At 44.1% G+C, this 27,640-nt stretch overlaps 1 protein-coding gene across 2 annotated transcripts; it reads left to right on the top strand.

Annotated features, from left to right (window-relative positions):
* The first annotated feature begins 275 nt into the window (after positions 1-275).
* Positions 276-27,640, top strand: Rnaseh2b (ribonuclease H2 subunit B). 2 transcript variants are annotated; one of them, XM_038310091.1, is made up of 11 exons: positions 276-351; positions 1,998-2,072; positions 2,200-2,307; positions 3,482-3,558; positions 6,513-6,627; positions 11,860-11,924; positions 12,677-12,782; positions 13,923-14,004; positions 15,634-15,676; positions 25,130-25,210; positions 27,020-27,640. In XM_038310091.1, exons 3-11 carry the CDS (start codon positions 2,226-2,228, stop codon positions 27,131-27,133), a joined length of 765 nt encoding a protein of 254 aa, XP_038166019.1. In that variant the 5' UTR covers positions 276-351; positions 1,998-2,072; positions 2,200-2,225; the 3' UTR covers positions 27,134-27,640. The 2 variants fall into 2 exon arrangements, with proteins under 2 accessions (XP_038166019.1, XP_038166018.1); XM_038310090.1 differs by lacking the exon at positions 1,998-2,072 and having other exon boundaries at positions 282-351.

Below are 27,640 nucleotides of genomic sequence, written 5' to 3'. Positions count from 1 at the left end.
ATGCATGTACTGTCATCATTATCTTCTGAAAGGGGATTGAGACAGGAGAGAGGACTGGGCCAAGGTGAGGACCTTTACATCTGCCTCTAGAGCCAGACTAAACCCACCTCCAATTCCACCGTGGCTTCCCTGGAAAACAGGTGTTTACTGGGGATCACATAGCTCATAAATGATAACTAACATTTATAAGAATAATTGCATAAGTAGAAAGAAGTAAAATAGTGAGGGCACAGTAGAGAGACTGTCTTTAAATTTCTCTGGTTCACTATTTCTTTCCAGAATATTTAAAAGATGCCTCAGAGAAGATGAAGAGTGGCCTCCTGTTTGTAAAACTAGTCAGCCCGCACTCAGGTGGGTCTCGCTTCCTTGGGTCCTCTCATCCTTGAATGTCTCCCGCCCCATGCTCAGTGTGTGGTGTGCTTGCTTGCCTGTGTGTCATTTTGAATTAACTTAAAAGTTCACAGCATCCTGCAGTGGAAAATCAAGCTGATTAATGTTCCAGGATAAATCACACTAAACTTTGCAAAGAGGATCGTTTTTATAGTTTTCATCCGCAGAATGTCAAATCATTAGAAATGTTGGCGACATAGAGAAATGGTGTGTTTGAGTTCTCTCTGGAAACGGATTGATTTTCTTTGGCTTTCTTATGCCAACTTTTCTTAGCATGCTTACCAATACTGGCCTGCATTTATATTCATTTTGTGTTGTACAGTAAAATAAACAGTCAGAATGGAAACGCGTGAGGCTGTCTTCAACGTGTCATGATTTGGTTGGTTTCGGTTTTAGCTGTTCTTTCAGTCTGACCAAAAAGGCAAAAGGCTAACTCCCCCCCGTTAGGCGATGATTTTTCTTTTATTAAAATCATTTATATTGGAGAGCTTTATGTTTTATTGAGAGATAAGTTTATTTTAATTTTATATTTAGCATATTTTGTTTTTTTTCTAATTTTGGAGTAAAAATATAAAATACATTCAGCTGAGGTGACGCTGGATTTCCCTTGTGTTGAATTGTTAGGCTCTGAGTACACATGATGCCTGTATGCCAGGGCTCTCCTGGGGACCGTATTGCTGCATGGGGATAAGGGGAAGCACACAGGTAGTACTTTGTTGAAAAGATGTGTGATTCAGACAATGAGGGAGTAAAAGAACAAAAACAAACACCCCAGCCCAATCTTCTAGTGTCTTTTCTCCAAGTGAAATTGAATATGTCTGTTGACCCAAACCAGAACAGTCAGAGTTGTTGACCCACACCGGAACAGTCAGAGTTGTTGACCCACACCAGAACAGTCAGAGTTGTTGACCTACACTGGAACAGTCAGAGTTGTTGACCCACACCGGAACAGTCAGAGGACTAAGCTAAGCACTTCCCATGTCCTGGGTCATGCTCTGGAAATGTAGGGGTGTTTCCTTTTGTTCAGTTCTCATAAAAACCCTCTAAGGTGGAATCAGTATTGCCATGGACACAGATGAGCAAGCAGATTATGTAGCTTCCCCAGTGCCACACTCAGCATATGATTCCGGAGATTTCAGAGATGGCTCTGTGGTTGGATGAGTCGAGGGGTAAAACATCAGATATGCATCCCTTCTATCCCCATTTCTCCTACCGCTTAGACCCATGTTTAGTCAAACCTCAGATAAGCAGTCTTCACCCCTCCTGTCCCTTTGCTGAGGATTGACCCCCGGACCTAGCGCAGGCTGGACAAGTCCTTTACCCCTGACTGAGCTGAGCCTCTAACCCTTCTCCCTCTCCCTTTAAAAGAATAAAACAGAAAGTTCCATCCATTTGACTAAGGCTTGAAGAGAGTTCTTTTTTTTCTCAGAGTGGCCAGTGCCATCTGAGGGCTTGGTCCTTGTCTTTGCTCCTGCGTAGAGGGAGCTACATGCTGGCCTAGTGACAGACCCAGGCACTAGCTCACATCTGTTAGAGCCATTAGGATCTGGTAGCTAGGAGGCTGTATGACAGTCAAGGTAAATGACTTGTGTCTTTCACTTTTGCAGTTTAAGTTCAGCGAGGATGATGAAGATGGAAACTGAATGTCTGTGCCTAATACCCATGGACTTTCCTTGGAGTCTGTGAGTGTAGAGCATGACTCCATATGTTCAGGTTCCTGTTAGGAGCATTCCTTGGAACTCTGGACTGACTTGTGATATACACATATGTGTGAGAATAGAGACAGTACTGAGCACATCTGTGTTACAGGGGAAGGAGCCGTTTACTTACTGGATATGTGTCTACATCAGCTGTTTGAAATCAAAGTTTTCAAGGAAAAGCACCGTTCTTGGTTTATAAATCAGTCAGTTCAATCGGGTAAGTGACAGGTATATATATGTAATTTTTTCCCCTACTGTTAACACATCTCGTGTGTGTGTATGGGTTCATCCTGCTGGTTTGGTATGTGTAAGTTAGGAGCCTTTCTGTGCATCAGAAAGGGTTTGGAGCAAGTGATGCTGCTTGTCACATGTTAAATTGACAGTTCTGGTTTCTCTCCTGAAACACAACACACCCTTTGGCAGGAGTTAGATGGTCCGTGCCGTGGAGTGTGGGTGGAGTTGATTGGAAACATTTCCTTTAGAGGAATTCTTAACGTATTATTTCCTTGAGCAAACTGATAGAGTTTCTAAAACAAATGAGAAAGTAACGACTTTTGAAGAAGTGGTTTCTCGTGTAACCTACTGTGCCCTTTTTAGCCAGCTTCCCTGTCACTGTTATATGATAAGTGCACACTCTAGGCTGTCAGCCCATCAGAAGAGAAGATGTGCTGTAGTTCTCAGTGTGGAGGTTTAGTCCTTGGTCCCTTGGCCTGGTTGGTTCTGAGGTGGCACATCATGATGGCACCATGTAGCCAAACCATTCACTTCCTGGCCAAGAACCAAAGAGAGAGAGAGCAAGAGGAAAAGGCCCCATGGTCCCACCCCCTCCAGGGGATATGATGTCCTGTTGGGCCACCATGGGCATCTGTATCCAGGTACACATACCCACATGCATGCAGACACACACGCACACAAAAAGTTTTGTTTTTTTTTAATTTAGTGTAGTTTGTGTAACTCAGGAGGTGGAAAGTGCACTGTCCCCTTCGATTGTAGCTGTGCCTAATCCTTAGGGAGTCCACGAGAGCTCCAGTTCCTGGTGTGGCACACGCTCAGCTGGTATTGGCCGATAGCTGCAGAACATTGGGTGGAGACTGGAAAATGTAGGGAAGCAGTGATTGAGCCTGGACAGTCTGGCTCATCGATCACTCTTTCTCATAGACTTTTAAAGAACAGTTTTGTTTGTTCTAAAGGCAGTCAGACACACGGAATCTAACTCCAGGAAATGGGAGCGTTTAAACCAGGGTCTTTCTTAAGCACATGCTGTCGCACATGCTGCCAAATGGGCAGTAGTGAGTGTGGGCTTTCACTACAGCGCACCCTGGGAGACGAAATAACTGTGGCTCTTGTAAAGCATGTCCCTCTCTTGTTTTTTTTTTTTTTTTCATCTGCAGGGGGGCTTCTCCACTTTGTGACACCCATGGATCCTCTGTTTCTGCTCCTTCACTACCTCATAAAGGCTGGCAAAGAGGTGAGCTTCCCACTTGCGGTGATTGCAGGGAGGGGCAGAAGACACTGCTTCTCCTTTTCACAGTGTGCTTCAGTCATTACCCTATGGGCCCCATGTGTACCAGTGTGGGGCAGAGCACCCTGACCTCCCCCAGGAAGCAGCACCTTAATGGTGATCAGGTTTGCTACTAGGTAGCTGTGACCATAATGCTTATCTTGCCACTCTTGTGTACCTCAGTGGTAGCCATGCCTAGCAATGAAAACCACTAAGTGCTTAGATGGGAATGTTAAGAATTTGGCCAGGAGATTTACCTTCTTATGCGAGTGTCTGATAAACAGGTAAACTTAAGTGTGCCTATGCCTAGTAAACACCAACGGGGAAGCTCTGTGTGGCTGGGGCTTGAGTACCCAGAGCAAAAGCACTAATGTCTCTCAGCACTCTTCCTCGACGATGTCTGTGCCTCTAGCTACAACAGTAGACACTGGGTAAGCACACTTCCCTCACACAGAGCGGCAATGACTCCATTCAGGATCAAGATTTAAGGAAAATTCATTGCTTTCACTACTTAAGCAATGATATTATTGTCTTTTTGTTTGTTTCATTGGGTTTTTTTTACTTTTGTTGTTGTTTGTTTTAAACAGATTTCTTTTATGTGTTTGTGTGAGTGGCTGCGCATGTGGAGTGTGTGTGCCTGGTACTCACGGAGGCAGAAGAGCATCACAGCTCTGGGAGGCGAAGCTACAGGCAACTGTGCGCTGCCACATAGGTGCTAGGAATGGAACCCGGGTTCTCTGAAACATCAGCAAATGTTCTTGACCTCTGAGCCATCTCTCTAGCCCCACTGAGCAAGGATATCTTAAGTAAAACTGGCATTTTAAAAACTAAGAATACAGTGTATTTTGGTGTCAGTGCCTTAACTCCAGCTAAGGGGCCCAGATTTGTTCAACATCGTTTCAATTACCAACATCATGTCAATCTGATACAAATGCAGGCAGCCTTTTAGAATCATTATGAATATAGTTTTGAGCTTGGGGACCTCTTAAAAGGGAAATTAGGAACCCTTAAGGGTCCATCAGTCAGCTTCAAAATCTTTGAGCTCACTTTAGTGAGTTATTTGAAATGCTTAAGGCAGTCTCTGTTTCTCAGACTCTCATTTGCACATAGAATAAATGATTATGGCTCATTTTATTTGGTCTTCAAACCAAATTTTCAAAACTTTATTTTGTAGGTTGATCGATTTTAGGATGTTGTAAATTGTAAAACTCACCGAAAACTTTATTCCTATTTTTCTTGGTACTTGCTTCTCTCCTTTTACAGTACAGTAGTGGAGTTCTGCCCCTCAGTTGATTCACTTTGCTCTTTTCTGAAAGCTGCCATGACAGCCAGTATATTGGGGTACACGGCAGTGAGGCTATTGGGACTCACATCTCTAAGTCATAGAGATGGTGGCTATTGCCAGGAAGCTACAGGAGGATTTGGGGATGGATTTGAGAACTTCAGTTGGTTCACAGGTGTGTTTTCTAAGATAAATTAAGAGGGAGAAAGGCACTCACAGCTTCAGTTCCCAGCACTACTTCCCCATCTCCTGTTAAGAGCAAGACCCGGGTTTAGTGCTCTGCAGCCTGGCCTTCTGCTGTGTGGTGGACTCAAGGTGACAGATGCAGAGCAAAGCAGGGTGGTGCTCACCAGAGCCACTGTACTTTCTTTAAGTCCTGGAAGTGTAAGCACATGGGCGTCTAGTGTTTCTTCCCTAGTTTACATGGGGCCATATCTATTTAGTTATTAAAATATTGACCCCATTTTTGAATTTGACCTGTTCTTTTAAAATCACAGCCTTTAACACTAACTCTTACTAACCTTATTTAGAACAGATTTTTATTTTACTTTTTTATGTACATGTAGCAAAGAAAATAAGAGTGCAATAGCAATGATAAAACTTCCATCATGGCTGTGGTTTCATGCTTGTCAGTACTATTTACAGCAGCTAAGTTAAAAATGCTGGTTGATCCTGGAAGGCCAAAGACTGTAACCCTGGGGAGCCTAGGTCAGATGGAAGAACATTTCACTCTGGCATTTCTTGCCTCTTTTAGCCTAATGGAAAAATAGAACAAGTTATCATGTGTGTTGTGAAAGAAACAGGAGGATTCACCTTGAAAACCAGAGAAAATCGATCAGTCACGCGTCTGTCTTTACAAGTTTGGTCACAGAAACAGAGAAGCAGAGATGGGACCTGGAGAGACAGGGCACCCATTCCTAAGCCTGGCTCCCCAATCAGGAGAATGTCTTCATCAGATATGCATGCTTTCCCTTGCCATTAGAAAGTGAGGAGAAACGGACCTCTGCAAACGTCTGCTTGGCTCGCTCCTGACAGACAGCTGTGTCTGCTTGGCTGTGGGCATGCCTTAGCCTGCCTGCCTGCCTGCCTCTCTGTACTTACGTCATGCTTGCCTTTTCCTTATTCCCATCTAATTTGGAAGCTTCAGCTGATAGCTCCCGGAGGAATGGATTCACTTTGGAAATTTTTCTCTTTGAAGTAGGGGCCTTTTTGTTTGGTTTGGTTTGGTTTGGTTTGGTTTTCTTCAGCCCTGGAGTGAAGGCAGGGAAGCAGGAATATATTCTGGGTCTGGCCTGTCTGGGCTTGTTCTGGGCCTGTGTGACAGTTGGAACTGATCTCAGCTGGCGTGTTTATATGGACTAGCTGGGCCATCTTCAGACAGTCTCCAGCATCTCTGTTTCACACAGCAGCTGTATACCCTTGAGGGAGCTAGCTTGATGTTTGGAAGGCCGTCCTCACAAGAGAAGCTTAGGGTTGGCTCTTGAACCTTTCCCAGTTTAGAGGACCCTCAGTGGAAGGGTGGGCGCAGATGCTAATGCAAAGATTTTCTGTGGAGTGGTCCTGTTTTCCCTCTTTCTTTGGTGTAAATGCTCACTGACTGGACTGTTGGCCACCTGACTAACTTAGTTGTTCCTTTCAGGGAAAGTATCAGCCCTTGGATCAGGTCGTAGTGGATGGCATGTTTCCAGATTGCGTCTTGTTGTTGAGATTTCCTGAGCTTGAGAAGTCACTTTGGCATGTGACAGAAGAGAAAGGTACGGTGCACAAGCCTTCAGCAGCAGGCTGTGGCCATGTGACTCTGTGAGGTTTTCAGCAGGGAGATCTGAGGGACAGAGATTATTCTGCAGAAGCTGAGGTGCCACACATACACACAAATATATACACATACATACATACATACATACATACATACATACATACATACACACACACATACACACACACACACACTGAAGTTTCTGTCCCACCTGGTCCTACAACCATTCAGTCCCAAATAACACGCAGAGGCTTGTATTAATTACATAAACTGTTTAGCCTATTAGTTCAGACATTATTATTATTATTATTATTATTTTGGTTATTCAAGACAGGGTTTACTCTGTAGCTTTGAAGCATGTCCTGGAACTAGCTCTTATAGACCAGGCTGGCCTCAAATTTAGAGATCCACCTGCCTCTGCCTCCCGAGTGCTGGGATTAAAGGCGTGTGCCACTACTGCCTAGGTAGCCCAGACTTATTGACTAGCTCTTACAACTTAACCCATAATCTTATCAATGTTTAGGCACGAGGCTTGGTACCTTTTATCGGTGAGGCATTCTCATCTTGCTTTCTCTGTATCTGCTGGTGACTGACTCTCTTCCTTTCCTCTTCCCAGAATTCTCCTAGTCTGGTTGTCCCACCTATACTTCCTGTCTGGCTACTGGCCAGTCAGTGTTTTATTAAACTATTACGAGTGACAAATCTTTACAGTGTACAAGAGCATTAGCCTACAGCGTGCGTGTGTGCGTGCGTACACATGTGTATACATAAATGAATATAACTTGTTGGGGCGTTTGGTGGGTCTCATGTATGTGTGTTGAGGACTAGTGCCTTGGGATTGGAGTAGGACTGATTCTTTCTCTTTGAACAGATGCTAATTGCCTGCAGCTCTTTATCTTTATGGGTCTTTGTGTGATTTCCCTATCCACACTGGGATGTCAACTGGTGGTGTCAGTTTTCAGGTCATGTTTAATTATGGCTATACTAAGATTTCGTGGATGCAGTCATAGATAGAAGATATCTTGGAGTTTCAGTCATCCCAGCCCTTTTCCAGGATGTCCCCTGAACCTTTGGTGTAGGGTTATGTTGTAGATGTTTCGAGCAACACCATAGTCGTTCTCTGCATTTTAATGAGTTGTGGCTTTCTATGATAGTCTTAGGTTTTCAGTAAAACAAGTTTCTTTGATGAGGGGTAGGTACTACACTTGCCACATTAAATTGGAGCACAGGATCTATGCATGGATCTTTCACAATTATGGGTAGTCTGTGGCCTATGTAAACATTTTAAATGAACTTGCTCTTCAAATTTTATGAATTTCAAGATTAGCTCTGGTTTATCCATTTTTTTTCTTATATAACATTCTAGAATACAGTGAGCATCTTGTCCTGGGAATATTTAACTTCAAACTCTGATGTAAAAACTTCATGGACAGAAAGCCTAGCGGGCTTCATGGTAAATTATATTTTGCTTTAAGGAAGAAATGATACTCATAGCAAGACTACTTACATAGACATTTTCAGTAAATAGACAAGGAAGGAAATTTGTGAAACTACAATTTTATGAGATCAAAAATGGCCCCAATACCAAAATCAATGGCCATTGACCCCAATACGAAAAGTTGTTATAAAAATAAAATTAGACATCTTTGGCCTTCACAGACTGAAAAAGTCTAATAAAATATTTTTTAAAAAATAAATCAGACATACAAAGTCTGTAAGCTTTAGAAAGTTAGAATAATTCACAAGTTTGTGCATTATAAGAGAAAAACTGTGATCATGTCAGTAAATACAGAAAACAGTTGACAAAATTCAGTCATGAAGTAGATTTGAAGTGACCTGTCTCTGACAAAGACGTCTGCGGCACACTCCTTGCATAAACATTATAAGAGAGTGGACACACCTTCTCCTTTATGCCAGCTCCAACAAGGCTGTCTCTGTTTTCATCTTGACAGAAGTCTTAGAAGGTTCTGTAATATGAGAAGAAAGAAAGGGCAGGCAATTGAGAATCTCTGTAAAATTGTCTGTCTTCATAGACAGTAAAAACCCAGAGGCACCTGCAAGAAAGTACGACTTGGAGTCAGCACGGTGTTGAGCTGTAAAGCTACTTCCAGAGAGCAGCTTTGTGTGTGCAGTGTGTGCTGTGAAAGTTCAGTGTGGGAAGGGTGTCTGTCAATTTGCCCTATGGAAAGAATGGACATTGTCAGAAAAAGGAACTCCAAGCAGTTTGTTGAATTAAATGCAAAACTAAAAATGATTAAACTTTTAGAAGAAAAAGGGCAAAATCTGTATGATCTTGAGGAACTCCAGTATTTCTCAGGCACAGAACCACCTGTATAAAACCGTGTATCTTATATTTCATCTAGTAAATAGTCTTGGTTTTTTAAAGACACAGGTATGACCACTTGACAGTTTCATGCAACTCAGGAGTTCTGTGCCTAGTTCTTTTTCTAGGCATATGTGTGTCAGTGCAAAAATTTGAGTGAGGATGCAGCCTCTCTTTTGTTTTATTTTAAATAGCAACCGTCCTCAAATAGCCCAAAAGTGGAACAAATGGCTGGCTGAGATGGGTCAGAAGTGTAGTCTAACCAGGACCACACTGCAGACGGCAGCATGGAGACGGCTCCAGAAACTGCCGAACACACTCCGCACAACCCACCTCTGTGAAGATCTAGAACAGCAGCTCTCAAAACTGTGGGTCACAGCCCCTCTGGGGGTTGCATGTCAGGTGTCCTGCACAACAGACGTTTACATTAGGATTCATAGCAGTAGCAGAATCACAGTTCGGAGGGAGCAGTGAAAGAATCTTACAGTTGTGGTCAGCACAACATGAGGGGCTGTGTTACAGGGTCGCAGCATCAGGAAGGTCGAGAAGCACTGCTCTGAAATAAAACAGAAAGGAATCTCCTGGTGCTCAGTGGCCACCTGAGCACTGCAGCTGTGCTGGGAGAACTCTAGAGCTGCAGGTGTGCAGGGAACTTTAGTGGGTGGGGCACGTTTTAGTTTGCCCCATACAGTTGTGACAAGATGCCCTGAGAGAAGTAGCTGGGTAGAGAAAGGGTTGATTTTGGTTCACAGTTCCTGTGCAGAGCAGGTAGAGTGGCAAGAGGAACGTGTTAAATCCATGGTTAAGAGCAGAACAGCACATTCATGCCTGTGTGCATGCTGCTCCTCAGCCAGCCTTGTCTGCTCACCCACAGTGGGCAGGCCTTCCCACCCTAATCATTGCGGTTGATCTAGATAATCTCTTATTACTGAGATTCCCTTCTTAGCTGGTTGCCTTGGCTCATGCCTTTAATCCCAGCACTCAGGAGGCCAAGACAGGAAGATTTCTGTGAGTTGAAGGCCAGCCTGGTCTACACAGAGAAACCCTGTCTCAGGGAGGAGAAAAAAGACTGCTAAAATATCATCATCATCTGAGATTTCTTTTGGCCATCAAGGAAGAATTATATGTAATTTTTTTTTTATTATGTATACAGTATTCTTCCTGCAGGCCTCATTACAGATGGTTGTGAGCCAGCATGTGGTTGCTGGGAATTGAACTCAGGACCTTTGGAAGAGCAGGCAATGCTCTTAACTGCTGAGCCATCTCTCCAGCCCCAAGAATTATATGTAAAGAGCTTGTTAGTTCCTGCTGTTGGTGTTTACAGATGTCTTTGCCACCCTTTTTTCCATATTTTTATGTGGCAGACACTGTATTGTAATTTGTGTGTGTTACTTCCTGTTGTGCTCGCACATCTCCTGAGTTATCCCCTCCTTTGTATTGGAGGAAGCAGGTTCAGAGAGTAATGTCACATCCCAGGGTGATTGCACGGCAGCGGATCTGTAAACCCAGACAGGCAGCTCAGTTTGACTCCACCCGAGATGGGTAGGAGAGCCTACCTCAAGGTGCTTGGGAAGTGGGGCGCTCTTCCAGGAAACTCAGAGGTCAGGGCAAGAGAAGCAGGCAGCAGAGGTGACTCCTTCAGGAGAGACTTGAGCGCTGAGGCTTTTTCGAATCCTTGCTCTTCGGTAGTACGTGAATTCTAACGAGTGACTAAACAGTGTGCCTTCATTGAGTGGCTGAAGGCTCAGTGTCCGACTTGTGTGTCGGGCAAGGGAGGGCCTCCAGCAGAGTGCATTCCAGTCTAATAGCCTTGTACTGCAGTGAGCCATGTGCCCAGGCTGTCCTGGTCCTAAAGAGCAAGAGTTCTTAGACATGTGACAGAATGTCCTTATGCTTCCAGTACCATCCTCAGAGATGACAGTGTAGGGCGACCCCTCCCTATCCTGCTGTGCCTGGCCTTGCATGTTATCAGCCACATACTGCACAGGGGAGGAGATTGATTGGGACTCGGGTCAGGATCATTTAAGAGACTTCAACAGACTACCCTAGAGAAGCAGTTTCCATTTCCTGAGGCCCAGAGGGAGGGGAGGACTCATTCTGTGTGACCTCTGTGGAGTCTCTGCTGGCCACAGGCTTCCCAGTGCTCATAAAGATGACTCCTGTGGGCTGTAGAGAAGGCCTGGCAGGAGGGAGAAGACAGCTGATAATGAAAATGGTGCATGCGAGCTCCTGGTTTAATGACTCAGCGTAAAGCCAGCTTTCATTTACAAGAGGTGGAACTCTCTGCTCCGTTAGGGACCACGCTGAGGTCACCATGAATCTAAATCCTCCTGAACTAGCTATGATTATATTGGTAATACGTCAAGAGACAGACATATCTGTGCCTTTAGGCTCCACTAATCCCACCAGGAAGTAGACACCAAGATGTTTTTCCCCTGAATATATGCAGTGAATTTCCCAGCTGCCTGCCTTACTTTGATTTCAACTCCAAACCTTGAAATTTCCATTTTTATTGAAAAAGGACATGTTTTATTGAAAACATTGGTGTAAGTGAATTGTTCAGAAAAAAATAAGATTATTTAGCTTGTTAGTTGACTGTGTATTAAAAAACATTTTCTTCTGAATTGTTTGTAAAAATCGAGAGATTCTTAATTGTCTGTCTGCTCTCTTAGTAGTGGTTGACATTTGAGGCGCCCAAACTCTGCTTGGGATTTTATATTATTATTGTTATTGTTATTATTATTATTTTACTATCTCACTATCTCGAGTATGCTCTCAGGTTTCTAGCTTCAGGTTTTGAAATGCTCGAAGTCACTGATTTATGTAGTTTGTGTTATAAGTCTATGGCTGTTGTTAGTTTAATTCATTATACTGAGGTTCTTACTTTCCTCTTTTAATTCAACGCAGAAGTAAACAGCAAGAAGTACTACAAGTATAGCGCAGAGAAGACCTTGAAGTGGCTGGTGAAAAAGGTGTGTGGCCTTGCAGACTAGACATAAGACCAGACCCATGACTATCCTGAATAGCCAGGAAAATGCCTGTAGTGCTCCCAGGTTAAACAGAACCTAGTTTTCTTTTGATTGCATGGCCCTGCCCCTGAATGCCAGGAGCTCTTGTGGTTGGATGTTGCTCAGATAGCTGGGGAGGGGCAGGTTAATTCTAAAGTCTTTACTCTCCATTCTCATAGCGCCTTCTACGGTGGGGCTCAGAAAGCCCATGTGTTAAGATCATTCGGTACTGTGGCTCCACCTCTCGTTAACTCATTTTCCGACAGCTGGCGTCTTCTTAGTCACTGTTCTGTTGCTGTGAAGACACATGAAGGCAACTCTTCTTATAGAAGAATCTTTGAATTGGGGTCTTGCTTGCAGTTTCAGAAATTTAGTCCATTATCATCATAGCAGGGAGCATAGCGCTGGAGCAGTAGCTGAGAGATTCATACTGATCCATAGGCAGAGAAGCAAAGAGGGCCTGGCATGGGCTTTTGAAACCTCACTTCCTCCAACAAGACCCTACCTCCTAATGCTTTCAGAGAGTTCTACTCCTTGGTGACTAAGCATTCAAAATATGAGCCTATAGCAGTCATTCTTATTCAAACCACCAGAGCTGGCAAAGATAGTTCTAGGTGCTTAAATATTTCCTGGATATCTGGTGGACCAAAAGCCATCTGGGGAGTCATGGCATTGCAAAGTTATCTTGAAAGTACATTCCTGTGTTTACCTCCTAGGTCAACCAAACTGTGGCGGCATTGAAAGCCAATAACATTAATGTTGGAGCCCGGGTACAGTCATCTGCATATTTCTCTGGTGATCAGATTTCCAGGGACAAGGAAGGTAAGCAGAGGGTTGCCACAGAACTAACTGCTGTCTGCTCTATGAGGGTGGAAGCTTCCTGCTCTCCTGTGTAGACAGCTGTTCCTCTGAGCTCAGACACTGCTGGCTTCCAGCCTTAGATGGTGCCCGTCACTAACTGTGGCTTAAATCATTTGTTTGGTGAACGGTATTGTATACAAATGGTGATAGTGACTGTGAACACTCTTGCTACCCTGTATGAAGTGTTTGTAATATGACAGGTGTACTAGACATGTCATGAGAAGCAAGGTTATGCCAAATTCCTACCTAGCAAATAGTGAAGCCAGAGGACTGCTGATGGAGGCTCTCAGCTAGACTACATGGCCTTTGGCCTTTGGCCTGGCCTTCATCCTGCCTCAGGGCCCCAGGGGGAGATCACTCTTTAGATCCCAGTATCTCACATCTCCTCAGAGAGTTCTCGGTGTTCTAGCAGTGAAAATTAATTCTCTTTGCAAAAACATGTTTTGGTTTACATTTCTATCTTATTATTTCTTTCCCTCCTACCTTCTATCCATTCTGAGAACTGACCCTACAGTCTCAATCATGCTAGGCAGACTCTGCCACTACATGACATCCTCAGCCTGCTGGAGTATGGTTGGCACTGAACACTGGAAATTTAATGATTCTACATTCTGCTGATTCAGTTTTTTCCTGTTCTGTTACCATGTTTGTGAGCATACTCATTCCTGTTCAGTAATTGGCTTCTTTATTGAAGCAGGCTTGCAAAAAAAAAAAAAAAAAAAAAAAAAAAAAAAAAAAATGGCCATTAAAAAAGAGATTCGAACAATTCTTGCTGTTAGGTCTGGTTTGTGATTTTATTTGTATTTGGGTCTTAACTAAGAAAGCTGGCCTGAGTCTTTCGCTTGTAAAGGGGTATTTAGGGCCATCCGCTGTGCAGTCAGCCTGTGGCAGCTTCCCATCTTACCTCTCATCCATTGTACTTTTCCTTTCCTGACGGGAAGTTCTTAGTGTCCCTGTTTTACCAGTGCGGAAACTGAAAGTAGGGTTTAAGTGAATTTCCAAATCCATGTGGAACAAGAATTTGAACTTGGATCAATTTGACTCAAACCACTGCAAATATTACTAATTATTTTTTTTCATTCCATATTCTGTTTCTTTCAGAGGACTATGTTCGCTATGCCCATGGTCTGATCTCTGATTACATCCCTAAAGAATTAAGTGATGACTTATCTAAGTCCTTGAAGTAAGTGGCATTCATCTCCAGTCTGACCCCAAGCTCCTTCGTGCTCCTTCTGGCAGGGGGTGGTTCAGTGGCATGGAGTGTCAGGTTATGATGAGCTGTTAGCCTTGGGCTGTGCCACACTGTGTAACAGGAAGTGATTCTTAATGGATATTCAGCAGAATGATTTGATTTGGTAGAAACTGACTGTAGAGTTAAAATTATAGCTCTGTGCAATTTTAGAGGATAATATGTGTTAAATTTTTATCCCTTATGGCAGTTAATTTGGTTCTTTGTGGTCATTTTAAGAGAGAGATGGGAAGTAAAAAGAGACAATAATAGTTTTAAAAATTACAAGTTCTATAGTGTGCCTCATGCACAATTAATTATAAGATCTCCACCACCAAGTGCCTTCCTGGTGCTGAGTGCTCAGATCACTGTAGACTGGAACCCTGAAGGGCTGCAAGAGTGGTTGATCTTCAGGATGACCTTATTTGTAGCCTTCCCTTATAAAGATCTTTAATGTGTCTTAAAGACATTTTCTTGTTAATGTTCAAGATATTAGTAGCTGGTATTAAAGTTTTATATGCCTGATGACTTAATAGCTTTTTTTGATCCTGTTTAAATTCTTTTTCTTCCTTATTGTATACAATAGGTGATAATATAGTTGCTGCTTCCAACAAATTCCATAGGTCCTGCTGTTCTAGTTTGCTTTCTGTTACTGAGATACAGCACTAACCAGGGACAACCTGGGGAAGGGAGGGATTATTTTGACCTACAAGTTACAGTCCATCTTCAAGGGAAACCTAGGCAGGAGCCTGGAACAGAAACCAGAGTAATAAGAGACACTGTGTATTAGCTTATATAGCTTTCTTATACTGCATGGGCCCACTTCCTGGGGATGGTGCGGCACACAGTGGGCAGGGTCCTCCTTCATCCATCAGGACAGTACCTCACAGGCATCCCCACAGGCCCGTCGGTCTCTTCAGGGCGATTCTTCAGTTGAGGTTCCCTCTTCCTGAGTAGTCCTAGGTTGTGTCAAGTTGACAGTGAAACTGCTCATCGCATCTACTTCAGAAAACTAGTGGATGCTGTTTCCTGACCAGTTGCAGGTGTTGACAGCTTGATGTTCTCTGGGTTCCCAAGCTGCTTGTCTTGATAGAGGCCTTTGTTTCCTTTCCATTAATTGTGCTGATTTTTTTTCCATTACACTGAATTTTGGGTTAAATATTTTGAGTGAAAGATAATGCAAAGTAAACTACTCTTTGATATAGAGACAACAGCGTTCATGTGACTTTTCCCAGCAGTTACAGTACTTTTTACAATTAATGTCATTTATTTAAATAAATTATCATTTATGAAGAAAAAAATGCTCCTCTGCCAAAATGCAGTCATGGAGGTGAAAGGTAAGCCTCTGACTTCAACAAAACAGGTTCTAACTGTATCTTTAGCATAAACATAGCTATGTTTATGTAAGGACATAAGAGGTTAGATGTCATTCATTCAGTGAGGCTGCCTTCCTCACTAAGGTGAGCAGGATGATATGCAAAGGTCGGGTCTCTCTCTCTGCAGATAGGACTCACTACAGCTTCTCTGTTGTCTATGAGACGTGAGACATACCATGACCATGATTCTCACTGTTAACTTCCTTAGGCTTCCAGAACCTCCAGCTTCAGTTCCAAACCCTCCATCAAAGGTAAGAAACTGTGACCAAGACACCTTTAGGGACTTAGGAAACTACTGTGCTTTTAACCGTCACTTCAGCCTTTTCTATTTTATTTTAAAGGGAAAAAACTGTCTTGAATGCTTGCGTGACATTGTATAACTTGAACTTTGTACTGTATGACTGTTTTAGTTTGGAGATTTTTCCTGGATGGTGTAAACGTTGTTGATTTTAGTAAAGATTCTTCTATTAACATATATTGGTGAGGGCTAGAGAACTGACTCAACAGCTCCGAGTACTCACTCTGTGATATTCTGAGATTTAAGTGCATTGTGACTTCACAGACTCTTATCTTAGAAGATGGGACTTCTTTTCAGACAACTGGTGACCTAGGATTGACCTCAGTTCCCATGAAAGACCCCAACCCTAGTCTCCATCTTAAGATTTTTTTGTGATGTTTCTGTGATCACCTAGGGAAAAACAGGATACCTATGAGTAGCAGAAGCAGCCTTGAGACCAGCTGTACCTGCCAAGGGGGCAAAACAGGATATCTGTGGGCAGTAGGAGCAGTCTTGAGAAAAACACCCAGTCCTTTGTGTATCAAAGCTCAGGAGGTAGAAACTGGCCGAAAACTGGCTTAATTTAGACTTGTTTTTGTTCTTAAGGTTCTGACAACTTGGTAACTGCACAATCTATACAGTTATAAGATATGCTGAACCAGAGAATACTGACAATTTACTGTACAATAGCCTTATCAGTGAGTACTGTGGACCATTTTTACCAAAAGGAAATGGACTTGTTTTCATCCTGTTAGACTTGTTTTCATCCTGTTAGACTTGTTTTTATCCTGTTGGACTTGTTTTCATCCTGATGCTGACCCCCCCCCCATATGTTAATTTGAGTTGACCAATGATATGGCTGTTGCTATGGTTCCCTATTATGTAACCCTGTGACCCTATAAATGCTTGCTGGAAGAATACCAAGGGGGGCTCATTCTCACTGGAGTAGTGAGTCCCTCGTTGGTGCCTTTGACATTAAAGAATCCTCTTACTAGCCGGGCGGTGGTGGCGCACACCTTTAATCCCAGCACTCGGGAGGCAGAGGCAGGAGGATCTCTGAGTTCGAGGCCAGCCTGGTTTATAAGAACTAGTTCCAGGACAGGCTCTAGAAACTACAGGGAAACCCTGTCTTGAAAAACCAAAAAAAAAAAAAAAAAAAAAAAAAAAACCTCTTACTGTTGGCATCCATTGGCGTGGCTTATTGAGTCTGGGGGATCCTTCCTCGAACCCTAGAAATTAGGGTCTTTCACCAGGAATGTGCTGTGATAGAGAAATTTAAAGCGGACAGCCAGTTAAGGTGTGAGACCAGAAGGGTGGACGAGGTCCAGATGTCTCTGAATACATCCTGCCCTCACAGATACCTTGTCAGTCATCTGTGTTCTCTGTTAGAGTTTCGCACCCAAAAACTGACCAGTGGTTTCAGAAATCCTCTTAGTCTGTACCCTCTTTACCCAGTCCCAAGAAAACAAGACACGTGCCCCTTACTTGTGACATTTTCCCTTTGTAAAAGCTTGTCTTTTTCTGAACTCAGGCTGCATTCTCTTCTTACCTGCTGCGTTGGTGTGCTGGAGGTTTGTGGTCTGAGCTTAAGCTTGCTAAACAAAGATTCTCTTGTATTTATATCAGAAACCTGGCTTTGTGGTTTCTTTTGGGATTCCGAGATATGGCCATAACAGCTCCTTTTGCCCAGAGAACCGGAGTTGGTTCCCAGAACCCATGATAGGTTTCTACAACCACCCATAACTCTGGCTGCAGGACTCCAGAGTATTTGATGTCCTCTTTAGCTCACACAGCTTTGCATACACACACATACATATAAATAAAAATAGAACAAATCTTTACAGGTAAATAATTTTAAAAATTTTGCCCTTTGAGATAGGGTTGCACTGTGTGGCTCTGGCTGGCTTTGAACTTGGTCTTTCTGCTTTAGTCTTCCAAGTCTGGCATTACAGGTGTCTGGAGCCACACTGGCTGAAATCTTGCAATGACTACATATAACTGAAAGTCATGTTGCCAAGTTTTAATTGTCATTGGCACAAAGGGCACAGCATGATTTTTGTGACACAAAAACTCCTTTGAAAAAAGGATGACCTGGACTCTTTCCTGAGTTTGAAAGATTACTTCTATATGATTGTCTTCTTTTAATAGTAACCCTTTGCATGTTTGTGTTCATGCATATATAAGGGTATGTGTGCACATGCATGTGCATGTATGTGGATGTACACTACATATACACACATGCCTGTGAAAGCTAGGGGACAGCTTCAGATACACCATCCACCTTGTTTACTTACTGTCTTTTACTGGCTTAGAGCTCACCAGTTAGGGCCAGGCTGACCTGCCTATCACTGTCCCCCCAGTGCTGGGATTACAAGCATATACCACTGCATACATCACTTTGTTCTGCTGGTTCTCATATTAGCAGGCAAGCGTTCATCTCCCCCAGCTTTTTTGGAATGCCTTTCCTTCTTCGGGATGTTCCCAGAATTGCCACCCTGATTCCTCCAAAGCTCGTGCTAATTTCCCAGATCCAGATGAAGAAGGTAGGTGTTAGCTACAGCTAGTCACAGCTATAGCCTTCCTCACAGTTCTGGCCAAGTCTTAGGTCCCTATGTGTAACTCCAGAATGAGAACAAGGACATACCTTGATTGTCTAAAACAGTGATTTTCACCTTCCTAATGCTGCAACCCTTTCTTTAATACAGTTCCTCATTTGGTGACCCCAACTGTAAGACTATTTTAGTTGCTATTCCATAGCGATAACTTGGCTACTGTTATGAATCATAATGTAAGTGCCTGATATGTAGGATATATGATAATTGACCTCTGTGAAAATGTTAGTCAACGCCCCCCCCCCCCGCAACAGGATCGTGACTCACAGGTTGAGAACTGCTGCTCTAGGGTATCACCCCTGTAAAGGATCATACTGGGCAGAGATCTATAGATGTCTGCTCTGCTCAGATACTTTCAGTCTAGCTTAACCTCTAGCAGTAGCTACAGAAGACAGAAAAATAGGCGCTCTCAACAATGTTTGTTGATTTCTCTTCTTCAAAAAAAGATGAAGTGTATTTCTCCTCAAATCTGTGTCCCTTGGTAACTCAGAGATACCTATGAATTAGTCTAAACTCATGTTTGCAAGTTTTCATATTTTTAAAACAAGATTTATTTATTTTTGTTTCATATGTCGGTATTTAGCCTTCATATGTGTAGTGCCTGCAGAACAGTGTGAGCTGCCATATGGGTGCTGGGTAGTGAACGAAGATCCTTTCAAGAGCAACCAGTACTCTTAACTACTGATTCATTTTTCCAGTGTAGACAGAGACTGTACTTTTGATTCCTGGCCGCCCAGACCCAAATACTCACACAGAAACTATATGAACAACACTGCTTGGCCAGTGGCTCAGTTGTATTTCTAGCTAGCTCTGATATCTTAAATTAACCCATTTCTATTAGTTTGTGTATCACCACTTGGCTGTGACTTACCAATAAGGTTTTGGCATTTTTTTCCCTTAGTTTCTGGCATTTTTCTCCTTCAGCAGCTGCATGGTATCTATCTGACTCTGCCCTTCTTTCTTCCTCTATCTCTGTTTTCTCTTCCTTGCTATAGTGTGCGCTGCCATAGGCCAAAGCAGCTTCTTTATTAACCAATGGTAATAGAACATATTCACAGCATACAGAGGGGAATCCCACATCCTTCCAGTCTGGTTTTCACCATTGAGACCTTCTGGAATAAAGTATTTCTTCCTTCTGGAATAAAGTATTTCTTCCTTTTCTTTCCTTTGTTGTTGTTGTTGTTGTTGAGACAGGATCTCATTGTAGCTCTGACTAGCCTGGAACTCAGAGAGGCCTACCTGCCTCTACCTCCCAAGTGCTGGTAATAAAGGAGTGCACCACTACACCTGATACTTCCTCCTTTCTTTTTAAAATATCTTCATTTTATTTTTCCACTTATTTATTTTTGAGGCAGCATCTCTCTATACAGCTCAGGGTGGCCTGGACCTCACTCAGTCCTCCACCTCCATCTGTGAATGACTAGGACTATAGCCTTGTCCTGTCATACCTGTCTGTCAGCTGCTTTGCCCCACTGGACACTGACTCTGTTAAATCACTAGCCTTTTATTTTTATATATGTATATATAATTTATATATGTATACATAATTTTTCAGTCTTCAGGAATTTCATATATCTACATAATGTGTTTTGAACATACCGAGTAATATATTTCTCTAGTTTCTCCTCCATTCCTGTTTTCTATTTTATTTTTTTAATTTGTTTCCAACATTAAGTAATTATGCTTTTATTATTTTGGATTTAGATCCAAGGTCCTCAGTTTTTCTGTAAAGGCCAGACTGTAACTTTAGATCAGTGATTTTTCAACCTTCCAAATGCTGCAACCCTTTAATACAGTTTCTCATATTGTGGTGGCCCCACCATAAAATTGTTTTCATTCCTACTTAATAACTGTAATTTTGCTGCTGTTATAAATTGTAATGTTAATATGTGTTTACTGATGGTTTTAGGTGACCTCTGTGAAAATGGGGTCATGACCCACAGGTTGAGAACCACGGCTTGAGCCAATGAAGTAGACGGTGACTGTAGGCTGATGCAGACTCTGGCTGTAGACTGACACAGATGGTGACTGTAGGGTGACACAGACTCTGACTGTAGACTGACGCAGACTCTGGCTGTAGGCTGACATAGATGGTGACTGTAGGGTGACACAGGCGGTGACTGTGGTGACTGTAGGGGACGCAGGCACTGAGTGCAGGCTGAAACAGTGACTCTGGGTTTCCTGAGCAGTCTATGAGCTCTACGACGTCTCAGTTCTGGCACTTAGTGAGAACACAGCTGCTACAGCACACAGTGTATCAGTGTTTCAAGAAAACATCTTTATAAAATTCAGCACTGACTGGATTTGGCCTGTGGGCCTTAGTTTGCCAAAACGTTTAGATCTCAGCCTCTCATGCTCCTGAGAGCCTCGGCCTCAAGTCTAGATTGTTTGTTGCCTCCTACTCCTCCATGTGACCTAGGGATTCTGGGGTTCAGAAGGCATGCTGTACTGGATGATATAGTATAGTTTAAACAGCACAGACTGTAGCTAGGTGCGGTGGTGCACTCCTTTAATCCCAGCACTTAGGAACAGAGTCAGACAGATCTGAGTTCGAGGCCAGACTGGTCTACAGAGCGAGTTCCAGGACAGCCAGATCTACACAGAGCAATACCATCTTGAAAAACAAAACAAATGAAAACGTTTAAACAACATAGGTTGCCTCTGACCTTCCTGTTTGTGCCCAGGAGTTGCCTGGTTTTTATAAAGGTATGAGAGCTTGCTTTCAGGAGTCTGTGCATGATAAAGGGTTGCATGGAACTTCACATCCTTGCTGTACGCGTGCCTGCCTTGGCTGAGGTCCAGCATCCCACCCCGTCAGGTTTTTTGACTTGTCACTGTCAACTAACAGAGCAGAATACAGGCAGTGGGCTTGGAGACATTTTTGTAAGAGCGCTGAAGGCCAGGGACTGTTGGTCTAGGGTATACTGCCTGTTTCTCTCCGTAGAACACATCTGCTCAGTCGCGTTCTTTGTGTGTCTTTCTGACTCATTATTTCTCCTGAAGCAACTGCCCAGTCCATGGTTCAGACTTTTAATATCAAAATAGCAGGAAATACCACATCCCCTTATTTCCCACTGTATATAGCAGAATTATGCCAGAATGAAAATAAAAACCAGTCACCTACAGAAGGCATTGCTCTCCTCCCCTCCATCCCTTCCTTCACTGTCCCTCTTCACTTTCCGTCCCTCCCCTTCCTCCTCCCTTCATTTTCTTCCCTCTCATCCCTTTCCCTTCCTCTTCTTTTCCTGTTTTCCTTTAATAAACACTTTAACATTTTTCATGTGGATGTGAACTTTTCAAACACCTTCCTTCTTTCTGCACATTGAACGTTTGTATGGTGGTATCCCTGTCCTATGTACTAACAGTTTCTCTGCTCGACTTTTCGGTGAAGCGAGGCAGGTCCAAGTGCTTTATAATGCCGTCTCTCTGTGGTATATTTAAAATTAGTTTATTCTTTGACAATTCCGTGCATATGTATAATACATCCTGCTGGCATCCCCTCCATCCTCCCTTCCTCCCCCCCCATTATGGCAAATCCCCCCTCCTTCTGTTGGGTCCTAAAACCCCACTGTTGGGACTAATGAGTCCTGGCCTTCAGCTGCTCTTCCCTGTCTAGAGCCTTCTAATTGAAGTTACTAGAGGCTGTGCCTAGCTTAGAGGATCAGAGGATGGGATTTTCATCTGTTGGCCATTGACTGCAGAGTATTTAAGCCTCCATGGTGCTATTAAAGAAGGGCTTTTTGAACCAGTGATTGGAGGTCCGTGTGTTAGTCTGTCTCTGCGTGTGTTTCCTCAACCTCCTGCCCCTTGCCCGAAGCTCGGAACTGGGTTCTAGCGCATAGAGCGCAGACGGGCTGCAGTGCTGGGCACCCCACCAAAGAGGAGGTCGCCCCAAAAGATATTCTCACCGCAGTTGATGCAATAGCAAGAGGAATGTTTATTTTGCTGCCATGGCAGAGGTCCCTCAGCCTCAGAGGAGAAGGGTCCCCTGCTGTGTCTATTACAGGCTCTTTTAAAGGAGAAAACCACAGAATTAAGGGGGGTAGTACAGAATCAAAAAGGAGAGTCCAGAAATCATTTGTCATCTATTTTGACTAGTTCATTCAGTGGTCAGCTAACTTAATGCTATGGCGGTTGCTGGGTTGGTTGAACAAGGAGGAACACTTGCAGGTCATCTGCAGGTCGTCTCACCCCAGTTCCAGGGTCCGGGTCTATTGAAGAAAGACTACAATGGGGATGGAAAGGACTCAAAGCTCCAGTGCACGCGTGGTTGGTTACCAGGGTCCTGGTTCCCAGGAAGGGGGGGTGCAGTAACGCTGAGGTGCCCCAAAGTCTTTCACTTCCACCAATTCCCACCCCACTCTTTCATGTCTTTTTATTTTGGTTTTGCTTTATGGCCCACTGGGTTCAACCAGAGCTCCCCCTTTGAGCAGGGGTGTGGAGCTGTCCTCTGGAACCTGAGAAACTCACCGGTTGCTGTATCACCTGAAGACAATCGCTTCCTTTCTCCTCAGCGTACTGGTGCCTCTAGTTTGTCTAGGGAGGACTGGGCCCCACGAGGCATCTCCGTCTATGACTGAATGTTTCTTAGCCGTGTCTTGTTCATCCCCTTTTTAAGTGCAGTGGTTCTGCGTCCATGTGCACCACAGTCATGCCATGCTTGTAACAGTGTTCTTGGCCTTCCTCTCGGTGATCTAGTACTTACATCTTTTGCCCTCTTTTCTGTGGTGTTCAGGGAGCCTTATCGGAATATGAATGTCCCGTTTAAGGCTGAACACTCAATAAGCCTTTTGTTCTCATCACCCTGACTTAGATTGTTCCAAAGAGAAGTTTCCTCGGTCAAGGCTAAGGACAGTACTAACCTTGAGTCCTCTCTGACCTGTTCCTAACTTCTGCAACCTCTGCTAGGTCTCCGAGCACCTGGACATCCTACCCTGAGTCAATGGAAAATGGCTAGCGATAGAGAAGGGACACAAACACCTTCCTGTCTTCATGTTCAACCTTCTTCATATTGCCAGATGCCAACCGTGCTCTCCTAGCTGAAGGCCTGTCTAGTTCATGACCCCCCCCCCCCTTGCACCGTACCTGGATGCCATGGTGGATTCTTTCGGTCATTTTATCTTTTGAGACAGAGTCTCATTCAGTCATTCAAACTAGACTGCAACTCATTTTGTAGCCCAGGTTGACCTTGACCACATGGCGCTCCACTTGTCTCAGCCTCCTAAGTGCCAGGAATGCAGGCATGCACACCTGGCGTGCATCCGCTCACTTTGTGCTGGTAGGTCATTATTGAATAGTAAGCCAACCTTTGCTGTTGATGATTCCCTTGCCAGAGATTGCTCTGTAGCCAAGAAAATCTTCCTCTTTCTTACGGCAAGGAATTTCAGAATTTCCCTGTGTCTTTATCTTGTTTCCTGGAGCCAGTGAGCAATGACTCTGCTGGTTCTTTGTCCAGCAAACGCAGAGTGTAAAGGAAGATGCAGGAATGCCGCTGCATTTCTCAAGGGCACTGGTGCTGGCTTGAATGTATCTAGGAGTTCCACGAAAAGCTTATAAAGGTCTGTGCAAACCCACATTGTGATCATCCTGCAGTGCATAGCATCTGTGCAAATCCACATCGTGATCACCCTGCAGTCTGCCCTCTGCACAGCGCTCTGTGCAAACCCACATTGTGATCACCCTGCAGTGCACATCGTCTGTGCAAACCCACATTGTGATCACCCTGCAGTGCACAGCGTCTGTGGAAATCCACATCGTGATCACCCTGCAGTCTGCCCTCTGCACAGCACAAGGCCATCCACTCAGCTCTGCTTTCTCTGAGAAGAGGGGTGTGACTTCCTTTCCACATTATGGTCCCCTGAATTCTCAGCCCAGGTCACAGAAGTCTCGCATACAGGACATGTATGAGGAGCACAGGGATCTTGTGAATGGTGGAAATATGTGAAGGTGTGACCTAGCTGCACTGGACCTAATGGACACAGAATGTGTATGAAGACTGAGATTAGCACACACATGCGCTTGCACGTGCGCGCGCACACACGTGTACGTAGGTCATTTTTTTAAGATTAAAAGAAAAAAGCTATGAGACGGGGCAGTAGGATGGCTCAGGGGATAAAGATGCTTACTGGCCAATCCCGAGTCCTCTGAAATCTATGTAGTAAAAGCAGACAGCCAAGTTCTTCCAGTTGTCTTCTCTCTGTCTCGTGTGTCGTGGCTTGCACATACACAAGAAAACACACAAGTGAATAAATAAGTGTATTTTAATTTAGCTTCTGTTTGTTTTGAGATCTAGCTCCACAGCCTCTGCCCCCGCCTGGAGTGTTTGTTTAGGTCTCCTCTTCTCTGGCTGCTTGCTGTGCAAGGTTTTTGTGTGGATGGATGGGGAAGCTGAATGGAACAGAAAAGGCAAGGCTCCGCTTGGCAGAGCTGGTGGCGACAGAAGGTGCCGCCTGTGTTCAGTGGTGGGCATTAGAGCAGACTGGGGCTGGGCGGAGTGGCCCCCGGCAGCAGGGTCCATAAGGAGGATTGTTTTCTCCAACTTCTGTGCCTGATGCACAGTGCACAGTGCACAGTGGGTTTATGTCATTGAAGGCCTGAGGGACCAAGTCAGGTACCTATTCTCCTGTGGCCTGTCATCGCCAAGGCTGCTTCCTGGAAGAGCCATGTGGCCTCCTCCCCCAAGTTCTTGTGAAACGTGAAGGAGTGTGTAGAGTGCACCTGTTGGCGTCCGCTGGGTCCCAAGGGTGTATCTGTTTGTTTTTAATGGATGGTGAGAGGAGGGTGTCTGACCTTGCTTCGCTGCTCTAACATTGCAGAAACTAAAGGTATCAGATGAACCTGTACAAGCCAAAGAAGATTACACTAAGTTTAACACTAAAGACTTGAAGACTGGCAAGGTATGTGTGTCCAGGGGTACTGGCACGTTGCGCAGGCCCAGTGGCTTCATGTTTCCCATGATGCCTGCACTGTTAACTACGCTTACACTTTTCACCAGGAAAAATGATTAACTTGCATTTCAAACGACATAATTCATTCACAGTTGTTAAGATAGTGAACGTGTTAGAGTAATACATTTTGCAAATCCAAGGAAAGCCTTGGGTGTACAGAAAGGGGTTGAATTTTGCTGTGTGTTCGTAGAGCTATGGAAGAAAGGGAACCAAACCTCTCCAGAAATTGTTTTTCAGCCCCATTGCCAAGAATGTTCCGAGAAATTATAGTAAATAACAAACGGCAGTTCCACTATTCAGCATGCACTGCAGATGTCTGCCAGTAGCATTCCTTGCTGGCTTCTATCCTACGCGTGCATCATGGGTAACATGCTGCATTTTTTTACCTAGCTCTCGCTCTGCCTTTTCATTTAGCATTATGAGAGTGTGCGCCATTAAACCTCTCGCCACACTAGCCCTGGCCCGTAGTCACGTGAGTTTACCAGTTGCTGTTTGCGCATTCAGGTTAGCGACTGCCTGGCTTGCTTTGATGAAATGAAGGTGTTCTTATTTAGTCCTTGCTCTGACCACTGCATTGCCCTCAGTTTAGAAGACCGAGCTCAGAGAACACCAGACTTTTCAGGCGATGGAAATAGACAGCTAAATGCTCCCAGGAAGCTGTGACTCCCAGCCCCTGCCTGCCACCGGGCTGTGCCAGTATTACTTGTACTTTTGAAGTTTTTGCTTGTCAGATGAGACGTTTCCTTAACTAGAAATGTCTGTTTTCCAGGTTGCTTGTTGGCACTTTGTATTTGCGTAGACTGTGAGCTGTGACCTTGCCTGTTTCTGTGTTGTGCCAACGCTGCTTTGCTGTTAATGTGAGGTTTATTCTAAGTTAAGGCTAGTGACTCTTTTTATGATACATCCAGGGCACAAAGAAAATTCCCCATGTATTTTTAGCCTTTTTGCTTGATTTAAACAGTTGAAAGTTTTTTCCTGGGGCTAGGTATATAATTTGCATCTCTTTATGATCCCCCCTACACACACACACTTTGTGCTTACCCATCCCAAGACACATTATCTCCCATTTAGATTTTAGCAATGTATCATTTAAGGTTTTTTTTCAACTTTAATTCCTTGGGCAGGAAAAATTCCAGTTTTGAGTTTTGCTCAAATATCTCAGTCTTTCAGTGTTCTATGTGGGGACATGGTGAGTCTCTCTGGTGGAGATCTTTCTGCCCCATCTTCCTTGGAAAAGCCATTCACTTCCCAGTGGTTACACCTCACCATGGCACTGAAGAGAGTTAGTGGCCGGGACCAATAGAAGTTTCCAGGGCAGAGTGAAGTAGAGTCAGCTCCTTGGCAAGCATTTCCCTTTTGCCACCACAGTGGGACAGCGAGGCCGCAGCCTGGAATACACCGCCTTGCAGGCCATCTTTTGAATATGACAGCGCTGCCCTTGGTTTTCTGTAGAGGACAAACAAAATCGGATTGTGAGCTCCTCATCGTGAGGGTGGAGAATACAGGCTGTGACTCCCCCGACTGTTGCTATCATTGCCGCCATTGTCCGTATCGTTCCATTTAGCGCACCCTCAAGATGGTCCCCAGCGGGACCCATCTGGAGCTTCCTCTCCTGAGTGGGCGGTTTCCTTAGAAGTCCGCATCCTGAGTGGGCAGCCTTGCTTTCACTCCCCTGTCCCCACTGCGCAAGACTCAGGCTGTGTGATTTGTGTGTATGATAACTTACAAATATTGCAAATCTCTTGTTTTTATTAACAGAAAAACGGCAAAATGACTGCGGCCCAGAGGGCGCTGGCTAAAGTCGACAAGAGCGGCATGAAAAGTCTTGATGCTTTTTTTGGAGCAAAAACTAAAAAAGCTGGGAAGATTTGAAGTGTTGAATAAAATCTGGTGAAGCAGGAAAGGAGTTTGCCTCCGCTTGTCTTGTCTTCCCGATTCTTGCGCTGCCGTCCTGATCCTTAGTCCATCCGCTGAGAAACAGAAGCGGTTCTCAGGTCCTGCCAGTCCTCTCTGGGGTTTGACTTTGTGTCTAACAGACTATGGGAAAGTAATCGTGGGAGCTGCTGCCTGGGGCCCCCGGAATGTCTGCCATAACGGAAAGTCGTCAAGTGTACAGGGTTCAGAGTCGCAGTTCCCTCTGGCAGGCGTGGTGGTGGCCAGCCATCCTCTGCTCCCCTGCGTGCGGCTGCAGCTGAAGTGAGATGGACAGAACTGGACATTTTGGTAGATCTTACGATTAGCCATATTTTTGTTTGTATGAATTCATGTTCTTTGTTTTAAAAAGTATAGAAATAAAACAAAATTGCAGTCTCACCTTTCTATTATGCAAACACAGCTAGATAATTTTCTTAGAATAAAAAATATTTTCAAGAACTCTAA

The sequence above is a fragment of the Arvicola amphibius genome, chromosome 13, assembly GCF_903992535.2.
Source record: "Arvicola amphibius chromosome 13, mArvAmp1.2, whole genome shotgun sequence".
In the NCBI taxonomy this organism is placed as follows: Eukaryota; Metazoa; Chordata; class Mammalia; order Rodentia; family Cricetidae; genus Arvicola; species Arvicola amphibius.
Note: the sequence above shows the minus strand (reverse complement) of the source record. Positions and strands in the feature narration are given on the sequence as shown.

Coding starts and splice junctions, on each gene's coding strand:
- Rnaseh2b (XM_038310090.1), top strand. CDS start 306: ATGAAGAGTGGCCTCCTGTTTGTAAAACTAGTCAGCCCGCACTCAG. Junction 11,925..12,676: donor TGAAGTGGCTGGTGAAAAAG/GTGTGTGGCCTT, acceptor TTTACCTCCTAG/GTCAACCAAACTGTGGCGGC. Junction 15,677..25,129: donor TTCCAAACCCTCCATCAAAG/GTAAGAAACTGT, acceptor CTAACATTGCAG/AAACTAAAGGTATCAGATGA.